Source organism: Camellia sinensis, chromosome 8, assembly GCF_055761805.1.
Source record: "Camellia sinensis isolate YWXY chromosome 8, ASM5576180v1, whole genome shotgun sequence".
In the NCBI taxonomy this organism is placed as follows: domain Eukaryota; kingdom Viridiplantae; phylum Streptophyta; class Magnoliopsida; order Ericales; family Theaceae; genus Camellia; species Camellia sinensis.
In genome coordinates, this window is record NC_138968.1 from 95,545,715 (window position 1) to 95,567,649 (window position 21,935).

A 21,935-nucleotide genomic window follows, 5' to 3' on the forward strand; every position below is an offset into this window, starting at 1 on the left:
CTGTGTGTTTTCAAAATTTGAAATAAAAAAAGAGATAAATGGGAGAGACAAATGGGAGTGAGAGAGAGAGAGGGTCCGTTGAAAATGAGAGAGACAAATGGGGTGAGATATTTTGAGCCTTTAGATTAAATCAATCTAATGGTCTAAATTTTGACACAGGTATAAAAGTCACATTCGGATTCAAAAAGCCTCTTGCCTTATTATATAGATTTTATTCATATTTTATTTATTTATTTATTTTTTCTTTTTAAATCTCTCAATTAAACACAATAATAATGTTATTTTCAATTAGGAAGTTATCTACCTACTTAAATTAAGTTATTAATGTGTTTCAAGTGATTGATCATTCAAGCTGGGAATCGGTTAATAGTGTCTCCAACTCCATCGGGAGCCGGGGCCACATGCTCATAATAGTAGTAAGGAGGCCCAACGACTGTCTCTGGAAAGTTTTTGGGATGTTTTGGGTACATTATTAAAAAGTTAATTTTTAATTTTTTTTAATTAAAAAAGTCAAAAAAAATATCACAAAAAAATGAAATAAAATAAAAAAGACAATTTTTTTCCAACATCTTAAAATATTATTAAAAAGTGGGTTAAAATTCACTTTTCAATTTTTAATTTACTTCTCTTTCTCATAAAAAAATTAAAAAAATTAAAAAATAACTTTTAACTATCTTCTCAAAACATCCCTTTACATGATGTTAGACACGGCATTTTAGAACATTTTAGACTAACAAATAACTTCCCGTTCAAAAAACCGAATTATCCGCAGACTAGCCCGACCTGCCACTGTTATGGATGGTTTCGACTAGCTAAGGTGCCGTTTGGTAACACTTACGTTTTTAGTTTTTTGTTTATATTTATAAAAATTTAAAAAAATCAAATAAAAACTTGTTTGGTAAATTTTTTGATTTATAAATCAATGGTCTCAGTTTATAAATTTAGCCAAAAAATGAAAACACAAAAAATGTGTTTTAGTTTTGAGTTTTGAATTTTTTTTTTTACTACCCAACACTAGCCACCACCCACCACAATTTTCCACCACCGTCTTCCGCCACCACCACCCACCCCGCACCACCACCTGCCACAACCACTCACCACCCACCTGCCACCACCACCACCCACCATCCGCCACCACCACCACTACCACCACCCACCAGCCACTACCTACCTGCCGCCCACTCACCGCCACCACCACCTACCACCTACCTACCATCCACCCGCCACCTACTTGCCACCACCACTCACCACCCACCTGCCACCACCAACCACCCACCACCACCACCCACCAGCCACCCACCCGCCACCAGCAGCACCCGCCGCTACTACCAGTAGCACCCACCACCCACTCGCTACCACCTACCACCCGCCACCGTCACCCATCACCACCACCACCCGCTACCCACCTGCCACCGCCACCACCACCACCACCACCACCACCACCCACTCGCTACCACCCACCACCCACCACCCGCCACCGTCACCCACCCACCCGTCACCACCCACCACCACCTGCCATCCGCCACCCACCCGTCACTACCACCGCCACCACCGCCACTCACCCGCTACCACCCGCGACTATCACCCACCCACCCGCTACCACTCGCCATCCGCCACCCACCTGCCACCACCACCCACTACCACCACTACCCATTCGCTACCACCCACCACCTACTATCGTCACTCACCCATCCACTACTACCACCAGCCACTTACCCGCCGCCGCCACCACCACCCGCCATCCGTTACCCACCTGCCACCACCACCACCACACATCACCCGCCGCCGTCACCCACCCACCTACCACCACCACCCACCCGCCACCACCAGCTACCCACCACCCACCGTCACCACTTTCCACTACCGTCTTCCACCGTCACTTGCCACCATTTACCATTTCTCACTCTTTTTATATTTTAAATTTTTTAAAATATTTTGTCAATTACCAAACACGTTTGTAGTTTATGTTTTTCTAAAAATAAATAAAAATTAATTTATAAAATTTTTATAAATATAAATTAAAAACGTAAACGTTATCAAACATACCCTAAATGATCTGCCGTGGTTATATTTTGTAAAATTTCGTTTAATTTTAGTTACTGTCAGACTTGATCACAAAAGTTAATCGAAATCGTCTGACCGAACCTATACTGTATTAGTAATAAACATTATTTTTATATAATTATTAAATTGTTAGAATTGGAAAGGTTGATTTTTTTTTTTTTTTTTTTAGCTGGGATTGAAACGGTTGATTGAAAATAGGAGATTGGGGGCATTTATTATAGTATAATGGAGAATGCCGCTGAAATTATTGAACCGGTAGTAAATCCTCAAAGGGAAATGGGTTACTGCAGTGTTAAAAGTATAATAGTGATTGTGGTATCTTTATTTAAAATATATTATGATTTTATTTTTATGATTTAAACAGTTAAATTTATAAAGTTTGTTGAGTATTTTATATTTATCAAAAATTATATTAATCAGATATAAAAAACTATATGATCGATAATCAAAAAAATAAATAATAAAATTTTCTTTTGAGAAATAATATAAACATATACAATTCGATCATATAGTTATTGATGTCTAATTAATTTAATTTTTGATAAATATAAAATACTTAACAAATGCTACGAAATGAATAATTTAAATTATAATAAAACCACCTCAAATGAAAGCATCAAATGAAGACACCAAACTCACTACTGTACTAAAAGCATAGCACTGACCTCTTTTTCTTGCCAAAAATGTCCAAAACAAAACAAAATGTGAACGAGATTGATAAAATCAATGGGTACAGATTGTAATTTAGCCCCTCCTTCTTCCGCCATCAAATCCCGCCGAAAAAAGACCAGAGAGAGAAGAGAGAGTGAAGAACGAAACAGAGTAAACAAAAAAGAAGAGGAAAAAGATGTGAAGTAGAGAGAGAGTGCCAATGTTACAGGAATGAACAACAGCAACAACAATCACCACCTGAAACAAGATCTGGACTCCCAAAGCGAAGCAACGGCAGCAGCACATCCCCAATCTTCTCATCTTCTTCCGGGTGTGGATTTATCAAAATCCGATTTCGAAACCGATGAAAGTGTGGGAACCTGCCCCGATCAGGGCGGAGCGGACTTTGTTGCTATCTCTCTCGCTCTCGCTCTCGCTGACGAGTTGTGCCAATTAATGTTTTAAAAATCGGACCGGTGAGCGAACCGGAAAAGAAATTGGGTGGACGGGTCACCGGTTCAACCGTCGGGTCAAACCGGTCGAACCGTGACGTGATAATTAATATTATATAATTAAAAAATATAATTAAAAATTATAAATAAATAAAAATATATATAAATACTCAAATAAAAATAAAAATTGTTGTATAATATTTATTAATAATATTTAATAAAGTCATAATTGATAAAAAGAAAGTCACTTGTTTTAAAGAAATTAAAATTTTTAAGCATTCCCTCCAAACAAATTGATTCAATGTTAGGTTTAATTTTGGAGGGAAATGAAATTTTCAACTCTCCCTCCCATCAATATGTTTCAAATAATTTGATTGAATCCCACATAGAATTTTGTAGGTTCTTTTTGAAATTTTTTTTTCTATAAATAGGAATAGACTTTCATAATCTTCTCAAACTTCTAATGAGACTCTTCCTTATGAGAGGAGACTCTTGAAGTAAGAATTTTTAGTCAAAATTTTAAAATATATAATATATATATATATATATAAATATATAAGAAAGAAAGAAAAGAAAGAAAGAAAATATAAAAAAAAAAAAAATTGCCGGTCTGACCCGCCAAAACCCGGACCGGTTCACCGGTTGTCCCGGTTCAACCGCCGGTTCCGGCGGTTTTCAATTTCTAGGCCGGTTTTGCTCATAGTCCGGTTCTAGAGGGTTGACCGGACCGGAGCCAGGCCCGGTTCCCGGTCCAACCGGTTCGACCGGCCGGTCCGGTCCGGATTTCACAACATTGGTGCCAATATCCGACAACCACCAAACCACCATCAACGGCCACCTAGAGACAAGAAGACGATCAGGTCATCTCTGACTTTTTTCCTTCCAAAATCTGTCGAGAAAATAAATTCTAAAAAGTAATTTTTAAATTTATAAAATTATTCTTTCCCTTCCAGAAAACAAAACTATATTTGGAGTTTTTTTTTTTTATATTTTTTTAACAAATTAACTTCTAAATTTATAAAATAGTGCTGAAAATAAATTTTAAAATCCAAACCAAACAAGTCTTATTTTTAAAGAGTTTGTTTTTTGTTTCTGAAAATAAATTTTTAGACAGTTTTTTTTTTTTTTTGAAATTTAAGAAAAAATAGTTTGACAAAAATAAATTAATAAAAAAAAAATTGAAAATAAATTTTCAGATCCAAATCAAACACGTGGAGGATTCATTATTTGTGTATAGAAGTATGAGATTTTTATTAGTTGTTCTTAATAATTGAATGTATTACCTATTAGGTTTTAAATTTGTATCGTATGCATCAAGAAGTCTTATGATATATTTTTTATTTTGATTTTGTCCTTATTACCAGTTGGTAAAAATTTATATTTAAATTATTTTAAGCACTTTCTAAATTTTTAATTGTTTGTATTATTTACTATTCATTAATTTTTTTCAATTTGTATTAATTTCTTTTTAGATTATTTTTTCAAAACTCTTCTTCTTTCTCATCTCTCTCTCTCCCTAGAAAATACTACTATTGTAGCTATGGCCATGACCATCCACCCGTAACCACTGTCGTTGTCTGTCACTAACTACCGCCACCTCTACCGGCCACCACTACCACATTCACTGACTACTACCACTACCGTTGTTCACCAACCATCTCCACCGTTGTCGATCTATACTTCAACATCTCTCAATCAATTGACTCGTTCGCCTAACATTGTCGTCTTTCTTCCTCTTTGTCATTACTGTTGCTCTTTCTCCATCCTCCATCTTTCATCTTCCATCCTTCATCCTTCATCTGCCATCATCGTCGTTCTTTTTCAATCATCGATTCACCATATTCAACGTCGAACTTCACCAATGACTTCAAATCTAATTGTTTTCAATGTCAATCTACCATCTTTGGTGCCAATCTGGTACTTTATATGGTCGCCGATGAGATTAAGACTCTATAGTGTGTTGGTGAAGTTTCGTACATTTGTAAAACATGTTGAACTAATCTAATGAATTTATCACTTAATTCAGTGATAAATGTATTACTGATTTGTTTAATATGTTGTAAATTGCTGCTATTGAAATTTTGATATTAATATAATGATAAATTTATCACTGATTTTTGATCATGTTATATTTATCACCTCTTTCTTCCCTATTCTTTCTCTCCATTTTTATTTCTTTTAAACCAAATCTACTGTATCAGTGATAAATGTATCACTAATATATTTACCAGCTGTGTTGATTTGTATCACTGATATCTTTATCACTCATTGTGGTACGAGAAGAGTAATTACAGAGAGAAAGAGAGTTCGTAGAAGTTAATGCAAGAGACAGAGAAAAGAAGAGTTTGAATACACAGAGAGAGAGAGATAAAGAGTTTGTAAAAGTTAATGCGAGAGACAGAGAAGAGAAGAGTTTGAATACATTTGGTTGGTTAAGTAATGCTAGATACCTAAAACTTTTATTAAATTTTTTATCAAATATCTCATATGGGTGTAGACCCACATAACACTCATATTGTGAGGATTACATATCCATGTGAGACATTTGATAAAAATTTTGGTAAAACTTTTGATATCTCCAACATCTTTCTACCTTGTCCCCCTCCACACACCAGCGTTTCCATAAATGCGAAAAGACAGGCCACTGGGTCACAGTCACCAGCCTACTACACTACATTACACCACAGTTTCACATACAATGAATACTGAGCCCACTAAATATAAATAATTAGTTGGGCCGCCAAAAAAAATCTCAAATCAGTTTAAAAACACATAAAGGGAGACTTACGTGTTGGTCCTAATAAGTGAACTTATTGTCCAATAAGTCATATGATAATTAATGACGTTTTTCATCAAACACTACTAAAAAACGTCACTAATTATTAATTTTCAGCGGCCGTTTGAAAATTGTTACAAAAAATGTCCATAATTATAAGTTTTAGCAATAGTTTAAAAAATGTCACTAATTTTAAACTTTCAGCAACAGTTTAAAAAATTCGTCACAGAAAAACGTCATTAATTGTAAGTTTTAGCGATAATTTATAAAAATCGTGACAAAAGAAAGTGACTAATTGTCAATTTTTAACGACATGTAAAAAATCGTCATAAAAAATTATTTTTAGTGACAATTTTATTATGACTTATTTTCAATAAGACTTGATGAAAATTCCAACTATTAGGATATATTAATAGTTTACCCAAGTATAGGATTTTTACCAACCGATCCCACTAATTGAATCTATTACCCATTAGGTCCTAAGTTTGTATCTTATGCATCAAGTAGTTCTGTTATATTTTTTTTATCTCGATTTTGCCCCTGTTACTAGCAGGTAAAAATCCTTATTTAAATCATCCCAAACAGTTTCTAAATCTTTAATTGTTTATAATATTTATTATTCATTAATTTTTTCAATTTATGTTTAACTTCTCTCTTGATTATTTTTCCAAAATTCTTTTTTCTCATATCTCTCCCTCTCTCTCTCTCTCTCTCTCTCTCTAAAAAATACCACCATTGTAGTTATAACTGTGGCCATCCACCTGCAACCACCATCGTCGTCCGTCACTAACTACTGGTCACCACCACTACCTTCGCCGGCCACTACCACCGCCATTGTTAACTAATTATCTCCACCGTCGCCAATCTATATTGCACCATCTCTCAACCGTTTTACTCGCTCGCCTGACATTGTCGTCTTCCTTCTTCTTTGCCATTACCGTCGCTCTTCCTCTATCCTTCATCCTTCATCTGCCATCACTGTTGTTCTTCTTCAATCATTGATTCACCATCTTCAATGTCGAACTTCACCAATGGTTTCAAATCTAGTTGTTTTCAATGCCAATCTACCATCTTCGGCGCCAATCTAGTACTTTACATTGTTGCCGATGAGATCGAGACTCTTTCTAAAGTGTATTGCTGAAGATTTACATTTGTAAAACATGTTGAACTAATCTGATGAATTTATCACTTAATTCAGTGATAAATTTATCACTGATTTGTTTAATATGTTGTGGACTACTGCTACTGAAATTTTGATATTAATACAATGATAAATTTATCATTGATTTTTGATCATGTTATATTTATCACCTCTATCTTCCTCACTCCCTCTCTTTTTATTTCTCTTAAACCAAATCTGTTGTATTAGTGATAAGTGTATCACTGATATATTTATCAATTGTGTTGATTTGTAACGATGATGACGATTTTTTTTTTTGGTAATATTTTAACAAACAACTAATGAGAAATTTATCAATGAATGTGTTTATCACTGCTAAATTTATTACTGAATATGTTTTTGAACCTTATATTAATTTGTGACGATGATGAGATTTTTTTTTTGTAATTTTTTAAGAAACAGTCAGTGATAAATTTATCACTGAGTATGTATTTGAATCTTGTTAATTTGTGATTATGCAGACGAGATTTTCTTTTTTTAATTTTTAACAATCGAATAGTAATAGATTTATTATTAAATGTGTCAATCATAAATTTTTTTACTAGATTTGTCTTTGAATCTTTGTGTTGATCTGCAAATGTAAAGAATTATTTTCTAATAAGGACTCTTTATCTCCCTTATTCATTTTCTTTATCCTTATTCTTCTCTTTTTCTCTTATTGGCATCGTGGCAGTATTGACATGGTGGAAATGGAAAAAGGCAAAATTGTTTTTTTGTCAAAGGTCGAAAGTGGTCTTCAGCGCCCGATTGAGAGAGAGAGAGAGAGAGAGAGAGAGTGTGTGTGTGGGGAGGGGAACGGTTGAGTGATTTCTATATGTGGGCTGAATGTCAAGAGTAAAATGGGAAGATGTGCTAAATTATTTTGGGTCAGGACCTCATGGGAATTAAATCAGGTTTAAAGGACTGGCCCGTAACTCCCCCGGTAAACTACCAATAGGTTCTAATAGTTGGACTTAATTTCCATCAAGTCTTATTGAAAATAAGTCCTAATAAAATCATCGCTAAAAATAATTTTATGTGACAATTTTTTTTGCATGTCGTTAAAAATTGACAATTAGTGACTTTTTCTTTGTCACAATTTTTATAAATTGTTGCTAAAACTTACAATTAGTTACATTTTTCTGTGGCGAATTTTTCAAACTGTCGCTAAAAGTTGAAAATTAGTGTCGTTTTCTTAAACTGTCACTAAAACTTATAGGCCCTGTTTAGTAGGGCTTATTTCCAGCTTATTTCAGTTTTTAGCTTAATTTAAGCTATTTTGATGTGTTTGGTTCAGCTTAACAATACAGCTTATAACTTTTTGTAAGACAAAAATCAACTTATTCTTTGAGTGGGGGAGGAGAAACTTAATTTATAAGTAAAAAATCAGCTTATGTTCACAGTTATAAGGTATAAGCTGTTAGACTATAAGTTATAATCACTTTCCCATAGCTTTACCAAACGGGGCCATAATTAAGGACATTTTTTGTGACAATTTTCAAATTGCTATTGAAAATTAACAATTAGTGACGTTTTTTAGTAGTGTTTGATAAAAACATCATTAATTATCATAAAACCTATTAGATAATAAGTCCACTTATTATGACCTACACGTAAATCCCCCTCTACATGTTTTTAAACTGATTTTGGGAATTTTTTTGGCGGTCCAACTAAATATTTATATTTAATGGGCTCGGTATTCATTGTCTATGAAACTGTGGTGTAGTGTAGTAGGTTGGTGACTCTGACCCGGTGGCTTGTCTTTTTGCATTCATAGAAACGCTAGTGTGTGTGAGTGGAGGGGGGGAGAACAAGTTGGAAAAATGCTGGAGGTATCAAAAGTTTAACCAAATTTTTTATCAAATGTTTCACATGGATATGGAATTCATACAATATAAGTGTCAGGTGGGTCGTGTCAGGTGGGTCTACACCCAAGATATTTGATAAAAAATTTAATAAAAACTTTGGGTATCTAGCATTACTCAACCAGCCAGGTGTATTCAAGCTCTTCTCTTCTCTGTCTCTCGCATTAACTTCTACAAACTCTCTCTTTCTCTCTGTATTCAAACTCTTCGCTTCACTGTCTCTCGCATTAACTTCTACGTAATCTCTCTCTCTGTTATTACTCTTCTCGCACAACAATGAGTGATAAATATATCGATGATACAAATCAACACAATTGGTAAATATATCAGTGATATATTTATCACTGATACAATAGATTTGGTTTAAGAGAAATAAAAAGAGAGAGAGGGAGGTGATAAATATAACATGATAAAAAATCAGTGATAAATTTATCATTTTATTAATATCAAAATTCTAGCAGCAACATTCTACAACATATTAAACAAATCTGTGATAAATTCATCAAATTAATTCGACATATTTTACAAATGTAAATCTTCACCAACACATTGTAAAAAGAGTCTTGATCTCATCGGTGACCATGTAAAGTACCAGATTGGTGTCGAAGATGGTAGATCGACATTGAAAGCAACTAAATTTGAAGCCATTGGTAAAATTCGACGTTGAAGATGTTGAATCGATGATTGAAGAAGAACGACAGTGATGGCAGATGAATAATGAATGATGGAGGAAGAGCGACGGTAATGGCAAAGAGGAAGGAAGACAACAATGTTAGGCGAGCGAGTCCATCGGTTGAGAGATATAGAAGTATAGATCGGCAACGGTAGAGATGGTTGGTGAACAATGGTGGTGGTGGTAGTAGCCGGCAAAGGTGGTGGTGGTGGTGACCAGTGGTTAGTCACGGATGACGATGGTGGTTGCAGGTGGATGGTCATGGCCATAATAAATTCTCTTACAGGTAAAATAATGTTCATTAAATAACCCCCTCGTAAAACGAAACTACCCTTCTACATCCACTTACCCCACCGAAACTCATGGCCAACGGCACGGAAACTTTTTGGTTTGTATTTTCGATTGGTTTTATATGGGGTATTATCTTATGTTTGTTTTGTTTAATTATAGATATAATTATTAATGAAATATAATTAAACAAAACAAACATAAGATAATATCCCATATAAAACCAATCGAAAATACAAACCAAAAAGCTTTCGTGCCGTTGGTCATGAGTTTTGGTGGAGTAAGTGGATGTAGAACGGTAGTTTCGTTTTACGAGGGGGTTATTTAATGAACATTATTTTACCGGTAAGAGAATTTTAATATATCTTATCAGTAAAAGAATTTTAGGTAGTATTTTCTAAGGAGGGAGAGAGAGAGAGAGAGAGAGAGATAGATGAGAAAGAAGAAGAGTTTTGGAAAAATGATTAAGAGAGAAGTTAATACAAATTGATAAAATTAATGAGTAGTAAATATTATAAACAATTAAAGATTTAAAAAGTGTTTGGAATGATTTAAATATGGATTTTTACCAATTGGTAGCCGGGGCTAAATGAGGATAAAAAAAATATAACAGGACTTCTTGGAGGACCTAATGGATAATAGATTCAATTATTAGGACCGGCTGGTAAAATTCTCAAAGTTTTTATCAAATGTCACACATGGATATGAGATCCACACAATATGAGTGTTGTGTAGGTCTACGCCTATATGAGATATTTGATAAATAATTTAATAAAATTTTTTGGTATATAGTATTACGAGGGGGTTATTTAATGAATATTATCTTACTGGTAAGAAAATTTTATTAAATTCTATTAAGAAAACGTCACTGATTTTAAACTTTCAACGACAGTTTGAAAAATTCGTCAGAGAAAAATGTAATTAATTATAAGTTTTAACGACAATTTATAAAAATTGTGACAAAGAAAAAATCATTAATTGTCAAATTTTAATGACATATGCAAAAAATCGTCACAAAAAATTATTTTTAGCAACGATTTTATTCAGACTTATTTTCAATATGGCACTGTAAAATGACATTGTAAAATAAATGACACTGTTAAGGTGTTGGTTTTTTGTGATTTTAATAAAAAAAGGTGATTTTTTTGATTAATTATGTAATTAATAGAATGAACATTTAAAAATTTATTCTCTGTTGATGTTGGACTAATTTATTTTGATTGTAGGCGTAACTTCTCAATTGTCCAGTTCTATGGTCAAGTGATTGATTTTCTTTACTACTTGACTGGTTTTGGATGGTGCTGGTTTATTTTTCTTAAGGATGCTTGAAATTCAATCATGCAAAGTGGTTCGTTGACTTATAAAATGAGCAAAAAAGTTGCAAGAGCAAACAATTTAAGTGGACAAAAATCAATGGAGCGTGAGTTACTAGATATTCTTGCAAATGAGGTGAAAATTGAAAAAAGGCCAAATAACACTTTTTAGGATTTATTTATTTCTTTCTTTGTTTTGGTTTATTTTTAGCTATTATACTAATTTTTGTGTGATTTTATTGTTCTAAAATCAATGGAATGTCATTTTTAAAGTATATGATTTTTTCCGAAAAATATTTTAGTGTCAAGCAAAGAATGAAAATAAAAGAAATTTTTTTCCTGCAAAAACATTTTATATGAAAAATCATTTTACAGTGATTGATATTGAAATTGGAATTTTTATGCGAATCGAGCAAAAATCATGTCAAAAGGAGAAATTGAAATTTTTCTTGTCTTTTCTTTTATTTTCACATTTATAAGGAGAAAGGTTAAGGTTGAGATGGACTATAAAAAGTTGCAGTAGAAACACTTCTAAATGTGAAGGGGAAGGATTTGCAGCGATGACACTATGAAGTATAAAGTAGCTGCTTCTCATATTAATAGTCTACCTAATTTCGGTTAATAACAGCAAAGCAAAACATTGACAAGAAAATAACTGTATAAAACAAAAATATGCATCGGTAAAGTTTTACTCTGAACATTGGTTTTAATAATTCTAAAAAATCTCCAAGTCATGAGCTCGAGTCAATTTTTTTTTTTTTTTTTTTTAATCCTAGTTACTACACAGTTCAAGGAGTTGAGATAAACATATTTATAATTGTAGTGCAACCCTTTCTCAATGCAAAACAAGCTTAGGAATGACTTAGTCTGCTTAAGCATTTTCAAGTCACAACGAACTGTCGTAATTATATCAAACACACAGCAAACGAGCAAGAAAGTACACAAGTTCATAAGCTTATAAATCATGCAACTTGATTTCTCATCTATGATGGACTACTTAGGAACAATTACTGATTTTTCAATTCTTAATTACATATGATTTTTCTAGCCCAAACTCTTATTACATTCATAGAATGATAGAGTATATACTATAAAGATGTTGTCAAGCTAGACTTAAAAAACCTTCCACATGTTCGATTAAACATATCCTACATTTTGAGCCGAGGCCGCCCCCAAGAGTTGTAATGGTGGCACAGACTGGCCAAGGCTTTAGGTAACTTGGTCTGGCCGAGCTCTTCATGCTCAATCTGGCTGAGGCTTTAAGTAACTCGGTCTGGCTGAGTTCTTCATGCTCAGTCTAGCTGAGGCTTTAAATGACTCGGTCTGATCGAGCTTTTCATGCTCAGTCTGGCTGAGGCTTTTAAGTAACTCGGTCTGGCCGAGCTCTTCATGCTCAGTTTGGTTGAGGTTTTAAGTGACTCGGTCTGGCCGAGCTCTTCATGCTCAGTCTGGCTGAGGCTTCAATCAAGGCGTTATTGAAATATCACACAAATAACTGAGATAGAAGCTTGTTGTCATACAAAGTGTAGCCCATTTGATCATAAATTTATACCATATGAGGAGAGAGTGAGAGCATGCAAGTGCGTAGATTGTCAAAAAGAAAATACAACGATTGATCAATACAAAAATATAACTTCTATTAAAAATAACGTTTCAAATGCTCAGTGTTCCAACGATGGGGGAGGTCTCGACCTTCCATATCCTGAAGTCGGTAAGTACCCGGACGAGGTCTGGCTTTCACAACGTAAGGTCCTTCCCACTTGGATGCCAGTTTGCCCTCAGTCGAATTTTTTGTGGCAAGAGTTGCTTCTCGCAAAACAAGATCCCCCACTGCGAATTCCCTCGGTCTGACTTTGCAGCTGTAGTGTGCTCTCATTTTCTGTTGGTATGAGGCCCATCTGACTGCAGTGGTTTCTCGGAGCTCTTCAATTAGGTTCAGGTCTGCCTGACGCAGTTCTTCAGTTAGTTATGGATTCGGATGTAGAACCCTTGGGATAGGAAGACCGATTTCCACTGGGATGACCGCCTCAGTGCCGTATGTTAAGCGAAAGGGGGTCTCCCCAGTGGGAGTTCAAGCGGTAGTGCGGTAGGCCCAGAGTACATTCGGTAGTTCCTCAGCCTAGAGTCCCTTAGCAGCTTCCAACTTGGTTTTGATGATCTTCAGAAGAGTACGGTTGGTGACCTCAACTTGGCCATTGGCTTGGGAATGACCTGGGGAAGAGAAACATGGCTGGATTCGAAACTCTGCACAAAATTTCCTGAAGTTGGCATTGTCGAATTGTTTGCCATTGTCGGAGACGATGGCTTGAGGGATGCCAAATCTGCACACGATCGACTGCCAGATGAATTTGATGGTGTTCCGCTCGGTAATTGTGGCAAGGGGCTCTGTCTCCACCCATTTAGTGAAGTAATCAATGGCGACGATGACAAATTTGATTTGACCTCGACCAATGGGCAATGGGCCAACTAGGTCGATCCCCCATTTGGCGAATGGGTAGGGACTGCAAAGTGTGATCAATTCCGTGGGAGGAGCATAGGGGATGTTGGCAAAACATTGGCACTTATCACATTTGAGCACAAAGTCAGTTGCATCCTGATTGAGAGTAGGCCAGAAATAACCAGTGCGAAGTATTTTATGGGCTAGGGACCGGGCCCCTGAATGATTACCACAGATACCCTCATGGACTTCTCTCATCACGTAGGTTGCTTGAGCTAGATTGAGGCATCGCAGATACGGGCGTGAGAAGCCACGTTTGTACAAGAGACCGCTGACAAGAATGTAGTTGGACGACCTGGCCCTCACTTTGGCGGCTTGCTATTTGTCGGCTGGTAGTTCCCCCGTTGTCATAAATAAAAAGATGTCGGCCGCCCAAGAAATGGGTTCATTTTGGAGAAAATAGACTTGTTGTTGGTTTAGGGAAATGGCTGGTGGGCTAGGTACTCGAGGCGGACACCGTGGCTGAGGTCTGACTGGTCTGCCAAAGCTAACTGAGCCATTTCATCTGCCTTGGAGTTTTCGGTCCGAGGGAAGTGCTTGATATGGAACCTGGTGAAAAGACGAGCGAGAGAGAGTGCAATATCCCGATAAGCCCGTATTGAGTCGTCTTTGGCATCAAATTTCCCTGTGATTTGACCGACAATGAGCTGGGAATCGCTGAACACTTGGATTTGGCTTAACACCAATGTCTCTGGCGAGGCGGAGACCTGCAATCAACGCCTCATATTCGGCTTCATTATTGCTTGCATCGAACAAGAAACGGAGGGCGCATTTAAAATAACCACCCTCAGGAGTGGTGAGGATAAGACTAGCCCCACTGCCTTCCTTGCGGGATGATCCGTCGACATTAAGGGTCCAAGAGTGGGGGTTTTCTAGGTCGGTAGGGGTTGGTGGGGGTGGAGGAGCTGTGGTTTGGATGAGATTAGTGAATTCCAAGATGAAATCGACAACAGCCTGCCCCTTAATGGCTGTCCGAGGCTGGTAGGAGATATCAAACTGACTAAGTTTGATCGACCATTGCATAAGTTTGCCGGAGAGCTCTGGTTGTTGCATGATCTTTTTCAATGGTTGGTCAATGACGACCACTATGGAATGGGCTTGGAAGTAAGGACGGAGTCGTCTGGAGGCAGTGACCAAGGCCAAGGACATTTTTTCTAACAATGGGTAGTTCTGTTCTGCTCTCCTAAGAGCCCGACGAATGTAGTAGACCGGCCGTTAGACGGAGCTGTCTTTCCTGATGAGAGCTGCGCTGACTGTAGTGTTTGACACGGCTAAATAGAAGAAGAGGGGCTCGTCCGTGATTGCCTGAGAAATAAGGGGGGTTGGCCATGCACTGTTTCAATTGTTGAAAGGCCTCTTCGGACTCAGCCGTCCACTCAAAAGTTTGCCGAAGAACCTTGAAGAAGGGGAGGAACTTGTCCGTTGTGTGAGAAATGAAGCGGTTGAGGGCGGTAACTCGGCCAGTAAGTCTCTGAACCTCTTTAACCGTTCTGGGTGACTGCATTTCAATCAAGGCCTTGATCTTTTCGGGGTTAGCTTCAATGCCCCGCTAACTGACCATGAAACCCAAAAACTTCCCAGATCCTACGCCGAAGGCCCATTTCTCCAGATTGAGCTTCATTTGGTACTTTCGTAAGGTGGCATGATCTTTATGGGCTTATAATTAGGGCCCAATACACAACTCAAATACTAAGGCCCAGCATTTTCAAAGCCCCATGTAGCAATAAGAACCAATGACATCAAGATACATGTCAAGAGAAGGGCAAGTCACACAAGCAGACAAAGATTCGCAAAGTTATTGCCACTGCACATTGCCATTAATGAAGCCCCTCACAGCATTTATTGCGACAAGCCCTCTCTGTCGGGACAGAACGTCTTCACCATGAACAAGGTAAGCTAGAGCATAGACTTTCGGCCAAGGTGATAGGTCGGAAGGGACAACGAAATGATTACTAGAGGATATAGGCAAAGATCGAAGACAGAAAGAAGGTTAAGCTTCCTATCTCCAATTTATCTCTACACTCTACTTCTCTCTCTAACTTGCTTGTCGGAGGGTTTGCTGGGGGACTCCCCATTCCTCGTTGAACTCTTGTGCAGATCTTCCGGTGGGCTTGGTCATTCAGACGTAGGATTGAGGAGCGTGGATCAGTCCAACCCGTTCCTTGGAATGAACTGTATCATCAGTTGCGGCCGTCTGTGGGAATTCTCTTACTCCGCTTGCCAGTTGTGCTCATTGTCGCCAGAGGCCCTTTCCCAATAACCCTTTCATATCACTTGCAAAGGTAAATGATCACAACTAGATCCACGGCTTCCCACCCCAATGTTCCTGACCACCAAGCCGACCCTCCCAATCTAAACAACCCACCACAGTATTTCACCGAGCTCACCAACAGCATTAATCGCCTAGCCGAGCAAAACCAAGCCCTGATTAATACTCTACTCCAAAGAAACCTTCCTATGCCCTCTCTACCACCTCCAGATATCCCATCCAACCAAGAGCGAGCCCCAAGCCATACTATCCAACAGCCTAATCCAACCAACTTGGAAGGCTTGTGACCCCCTCACCCGGATATAAATCCACCGCCCCAAGCCCCACATCCATCGGTCCTGGCACCGACCCCTGAAGGAGAGGCCAGCAACGTCCAGCCCCCGCTGCCCTCCGGTGGTAACAACATTCCTCTCTGGGATGCAGAACTCCAAGCCATGAAGCTCCAACTCCAAGGAGTCATGCAGAGCATACAGCATAAATCCTCCACCACAACCAACTCACCATTTGTCGCCTCCATCCAGGACAAACCTCTACCCTCCAAGTTCAAAATGCCCACCCCATCGACTTTTTTCACGGTACGACGGATCCAGTCGACCACTTGGAGACCTACAGAACCCTCATGATCCTCTATGCATTCTATGACGAAATCATGTGTCGGGCTTTCCCCGTGACACTCAAGGGGTCAGCTTAACTTTGGCTTAGTCAATTGCCAACAGACTCTGTCTCTACTTTCCAGCACCTCAGCGACTCCTTCCTCAGCCATTTCATTGGAGCTCAGCACCAACGGCGTCCGGCAACCCAACTCCTTAACATCCGTTAGACCAAGGGGGAGTCGCTGCGCAGTTTCGTTACCCGCTTCAAATACTGAAGCCTTGTAGGTAGCAAAAAACGATGACAAGGTCATCTTTACGGCCTTCGTGGTCGGTCTACAGTCGTCTGACTTCCTTTTCTCCCTCTCTAAAAACCCCCCGATCTCCATGGCAACCCTACTCTCCAAAGCCCAAAAATACATGAATGCCGAAGATTCCCTAGCCGCTCGCCAAGATCCTACAGCAAAAAGCCCGACCCCCCAGGAAAAGCGCAAAGACTCAGAAACCAGACATACCCAGTATAATAACCCAACAAGTCAGTATACCGACCGACCCCCCCGAGCCGACCGGTCGGCACCAGCCCGGGCGGTTCGAGCGGTACACACCCTTCAATTCCTCCATGGAACAAGTCCTCAATCAGATTCAGCGGGACTACCCCCTAAAATGGCCCCAACCATCACGGACTTCTTCTAGTCGGAGAGACCAGTCCAAATATTGCTGTTTTCAACAGGACTACGACCATAATACTGAGGAGTGTGTTAACCTCAAGGATTAGGTCGAGGGCATGATTCGTCAAGGATGTCTCAGTCGATTCACGAATACTTGCCAACCTCGGGCACAAGGCAACCCCGCCCTACCTGTTCGAGAAATCAGAGTTATTTCCGGTGGGCTTGCTTGTGGAGGACAATCCCGCTCAGCTCAGTGGGCAGAACTCAGAAAAATAAGGCATGCTCAAACAAAGAAGTTGCCACAGTGGACCGACCACCCAAATAACCCCGGCAGTGGACCGAGCCTATCACCTTTACGAACGCCGACTGCACAGGCATCTGTTACCCCCATGACGACCCTCTCGTCATTTCCGCTCTCCTCTCCAATTACAAGGTCAGACGGGTTCTCGTCGACAACGGCAGTTCTTCAGACATCATCTTCCTCAATTGCTTCCGCCAGCTCAAGATCGGGGAAGAAAGTCTGTCTCCTCTCCAAACCCCTTTAGTCGATTTTACTGGCGACCGGGTGACCTTTATCGGCTCCATCGATCTTCCCATCACAATCGGCGAGTACCCGCGTCAGACCACCAAGTTACTCACCTTCCCTGTTATTGACTGCCCCTCCGCCTACAACATCATCCTTGGCCGCACTGCCCTAAATGCTTTCCAAGCTATCACATCCACTTACCACCTTGCCATCAAGTTTCCCATTGATCTTGGGGTCGGGACAGTAAGGGGAGAGCAGACCGTGGCTAGAGAATGTTATGTCGCTTCACTTAAAGAAGTCAAGCTGAAAGAAGCTATGATCATTGAAGGACTCGATGTCAAAGACGAGGATGAGTTGGTTAGGGGGGAACTAGTGGAAGAACTTGTCGAGGTTCTCATCGATCCCACCAACACAACAAAAACTGCGAAGATCGGCAACCAACTATTCACCCAGGCAAAAGCCGACCTTACCGCCCTCCTGATCGAGCACAAAGATGTATTTGCCTGGACCCACTCCGATATGCCGGGTATCGACCCCTCTTTCATAACCCATCGCCTTAGCATTGAACCCCATTTTCGACCCTTCCGCCAGAAGCAGCGCATCTTTCATCTAGAGCGCAACACTCTCATTGCTGCGGAAGTAGATAAGCTCCTTGAGGCACAATTCATTAAGAACGTGGACTACTCTAGATGGTTGTCAAATGTGGTCCTGGTCCGTAAGAACAACGGTAAATGGCGACTCTGTGTCGACTACTCCGATCCTAATCGAGCTTGCCCCAAAGACAGCTATCCCTTTCCTCGCATAGATCTGCTGGTTGACGCCACGGCCGGTCATCAAATGCTCAGCTTCATGGATGCCTTCTCTGGGTACAACCAAATTCTGATGCACCCGTCTGATCGGGAACACACATCCTTCATCACCGACCGTGGTACCTACCATTACCGTGTGATGCCATTTGGGTTGAAGAATGCTGGGGCCACTTACCAACGGTTGGTCAATGCCGTCTTTCTTCATCAGATAGGCCGAAACATGGAAGTATACGTCAATAACATGCTAGTCAAGAGCAAGCTCTTCACTAATCATCTGGCCGACCTGCGAGAGGCCTTCGCCACCTTACGAAAGTACCAAATGAAGCTCAATCCGGAGCAATGCGCCTTCGGCGTAAGATCTAGGAAGTTTCTGGGTTTCATGGTCAGTCAGCGGGGCATTGAAGCTAACCCCGAAAAGATCAAGGCCTTGATTGAAATACAGTCACCCAGAACGGTTAAGGAGGTTCAGAGACTTACTGGCCGAGTTGCCGCCCTCAACCGCTTCATTTCTCGCGCAACGGACAAGTGCCTCCCCTTCTTCAAAGTTCTTCGGCAAACTTTTGAGTGGACGGCCGAGTCCGAAGAGGCCTTTCAACAATTGAAACAGTGCATGGCCAACCCCCCTCCTTTCTCAGGCAATCACGGACGAGCCCCTCTTCTTCTATTTAGCCGTGTCAAACACCGCAGTCAGCGCAACTCTCATCAGGGAAGATAGCTCCATCTAACGGCCGGTCTACTACATCCGTCGGACTCTCAGGGGAGCGGAACAGAACTACCCATTGTTAGAAAAAATGTCCTTGGCCTTGGTCACTGCCTCCAGACGACTCCGTCCTTACTTCCAAACCCATTCTATAGTGGTCCTCACTGACCAACCATTGAAAAAGATCATGCAACAACCAGAGCTCTCCGGCAGACTTATGCAATGGTCAGTCGAACTTAGCCAGTTTGATATCTCCGACCGGCCTCAGACAGCCATTAAGGGGCAGGCTGTTGCCGATTTCATCCTAGAATTCACTAATCTCATCCTAACCACAACTCCTCCACCCCCACCAACTCCTACTGACCTAGAAGACCCCCACTCCTGGACCCTCAATGTCGACGGATCATCCCGCAAGGAAGGCAGTGGAACTGGTCTTATCCTCACCACCCCTGAGGGTGGTTATTTTAAATGCGTCATCCGTTTCTTGTTCGATGCAAGCAATAATGAAGCCAAATATGAGGCGCTGATTGCAGGTCTCCGCCTTGCCAGAGACATTGGTGTTAGCCATATCCAAGTGTTCAGCGATTTCCAGTTTATTGTCAGTCAAATCACGGGGAAATTCGATGCCAAAGACGACACAATGCGGGCTTATCGGGATATTGCACTCCCTCTCGTTCGCCTCTTCACCAGGTTTCATATCAAGCACATCCCTCGGACCGAAAACTCCAAGGCAGATGAAATGGCTCAGTTGGCTTCGGCAGACCAGTCAGACCTCAGCCACGGTGTCCGCCTTGAGTACCTAGCCCACCCAGCCATTTCCCCAAACCAACAGCAAGTCTACTTCCTCCAAAATGAACCCATTTCTTGGGCGGCCGACATCTTTTTATTTCTGACAACGGGGGAACTACCAGCCGACAAACAGCAAGCCGACAAAGTGAGGTCCAGGTCGTCCAACTACATTCTTGTCAGCGGCCGCTTGTACAAACGCGGCTTCTCACGCCCGTATCTGCGATGCCTCAATCCAGCTCAAGCAACCTACGTGGTGAGAGAAGTCCATGAGGGTATCTGTGGTAATCATTCGGGGGCTCGATTCTTAGCCCACAAAATACTTCGCACTGGTTATTTCTGGCCTACTCTCAATCAGGATGCGACTGACTTTGTGCTCAAATATGATAAGTGCCAACGTTTTGCCAACATCCCCCATGCTCCTCTCACAGAACTGATCACACTTTGCAGTCCCTACCCATTTGCCAAATGGGGGATTGACCTAGTTGGCCCATTGCCCACTGGCCGAGGTCAAACCAAATTCGCCTTCGTTGCCATTGATTACTTCACTAAATGGGTGGAGGCAGAGCCCCTTGCCACAATTACCGAGCGGAACACAGTCAGATTCATCTAGCAGTCGATCGTGTGCAGATTTGGCATCCCTTATGCCATCGTCTCCGACAACAGCAAACAATTCGACAACGCCAACTTCAGGAAATTCTGTGCAGAGCTTCGAATCCAGCCATGTTTCTTTTCCCCAAGTCATCCCCAAGCCAATGGCCAAGTTGAGGCCACCAACCGTTCTCTTCTGAAGATCATCAAAACCAAATTGGAAGCTGCTAAGGGACTTTGGGCTGAGGAACTACCGAATGTACTCTGGGCCTACCACACTACCATTCAAACTCCCACTGGGGAGAACCCCTTTCGCTTAACATACGGCGCTGAGGCGGTCATCCCAGTGGAAATCGATCTTCCTACCCCAAGGGTTCTACATCCGAATCCAGAACTAACTAAAGAGCTGCGTCGGGTAGACCTTGACCTAATTGAAGAGCTTCGAGATACCACTACAGTCAGACGGACCTCATACCAACAGAAAATGAGAACACACTACAACCGCAAAGTCAGACCGAGGGAATTTGCAGTGGGGGATCTTGTTTTGTGAGAAGCAACTCTTGCCACCAAAAATCCGACTGAGGGTAAACTGGCAGCCAAGTGGAAAGGACCTTACGTTGTGAAAGCCAGACCTCGTCCGGGTACTTATCAACTTCAGGATATGGAAGGTCGAGACCTCCCCCATCCTTGGAACGCTGAGCATTTGAAGTGCTATTTTCAATAGAAGTTGTATTTTTGTATTGATCAATCGCTGTATTTTTTTTTTTGACAATCTACGCACTTGCATGCTCCCACTCTCTCCTTATATGGCGTAAATTTATGATCAAATGGGCTACACTTTTTATGACAACAAGCTTCTATCTCAGTTATTTGTGTGGTATTTCAATAACGCCTTGATTGAAGCCTCAGCCAGACTGAGTCACTTAAAGCCTTAGCCAAACTGAGCATGAAGAGCTCGGCCAGACTGAGTTACTTAAATCCTCAACCAGACTGAGCATGAAGAGCTCAGCCAGACCGAGTCACTTAAAGCCTCAGCCAGACTAAGCATGAAGAGCTCGGCCAGACCGAGTTGCTTAAAGCCTCAGCCAGACTGAGCATAAAGAGCTAAGCCAGACCGAGTTATCTAAAGCCTCAGCCAGTCTGAGCCACCATTACAACTTTATGATCGTGGTATCGTTGCCATACTTAGTCAAATTTCGGTTCAACGTTTTCTAAGTCAGACTGGCTCTTTGCTGGGTCATGATTCACAACTTCACTC

General features: G+C 40.5%; 1 protein-coding gene across 1 annotated transcript; it reads left to right on the plus strand.

Moving 5' to 3' along the window:
- Positions 1-19,487: 19,487 nt before the first annotated feature.
- On the plus strand, positions 19,488-20,523 carry LOC145797893 (uncharacterized). The gene is made up of 2 exons (XM_082885331.1): positions 19,488-19,990; positions 20,445-20,523. The coding sequence occupies exons 1-2, from the start codon at positions 19,488-19,490 to the stop codon at positions 20,521-20,523; spliced, it is 582 nt and encodes a 193-aa protein (XP_082741457.1).
- The last annotated feature ends 1,412 nt before the right edge of the window (positions 20,524-21,935 follow it).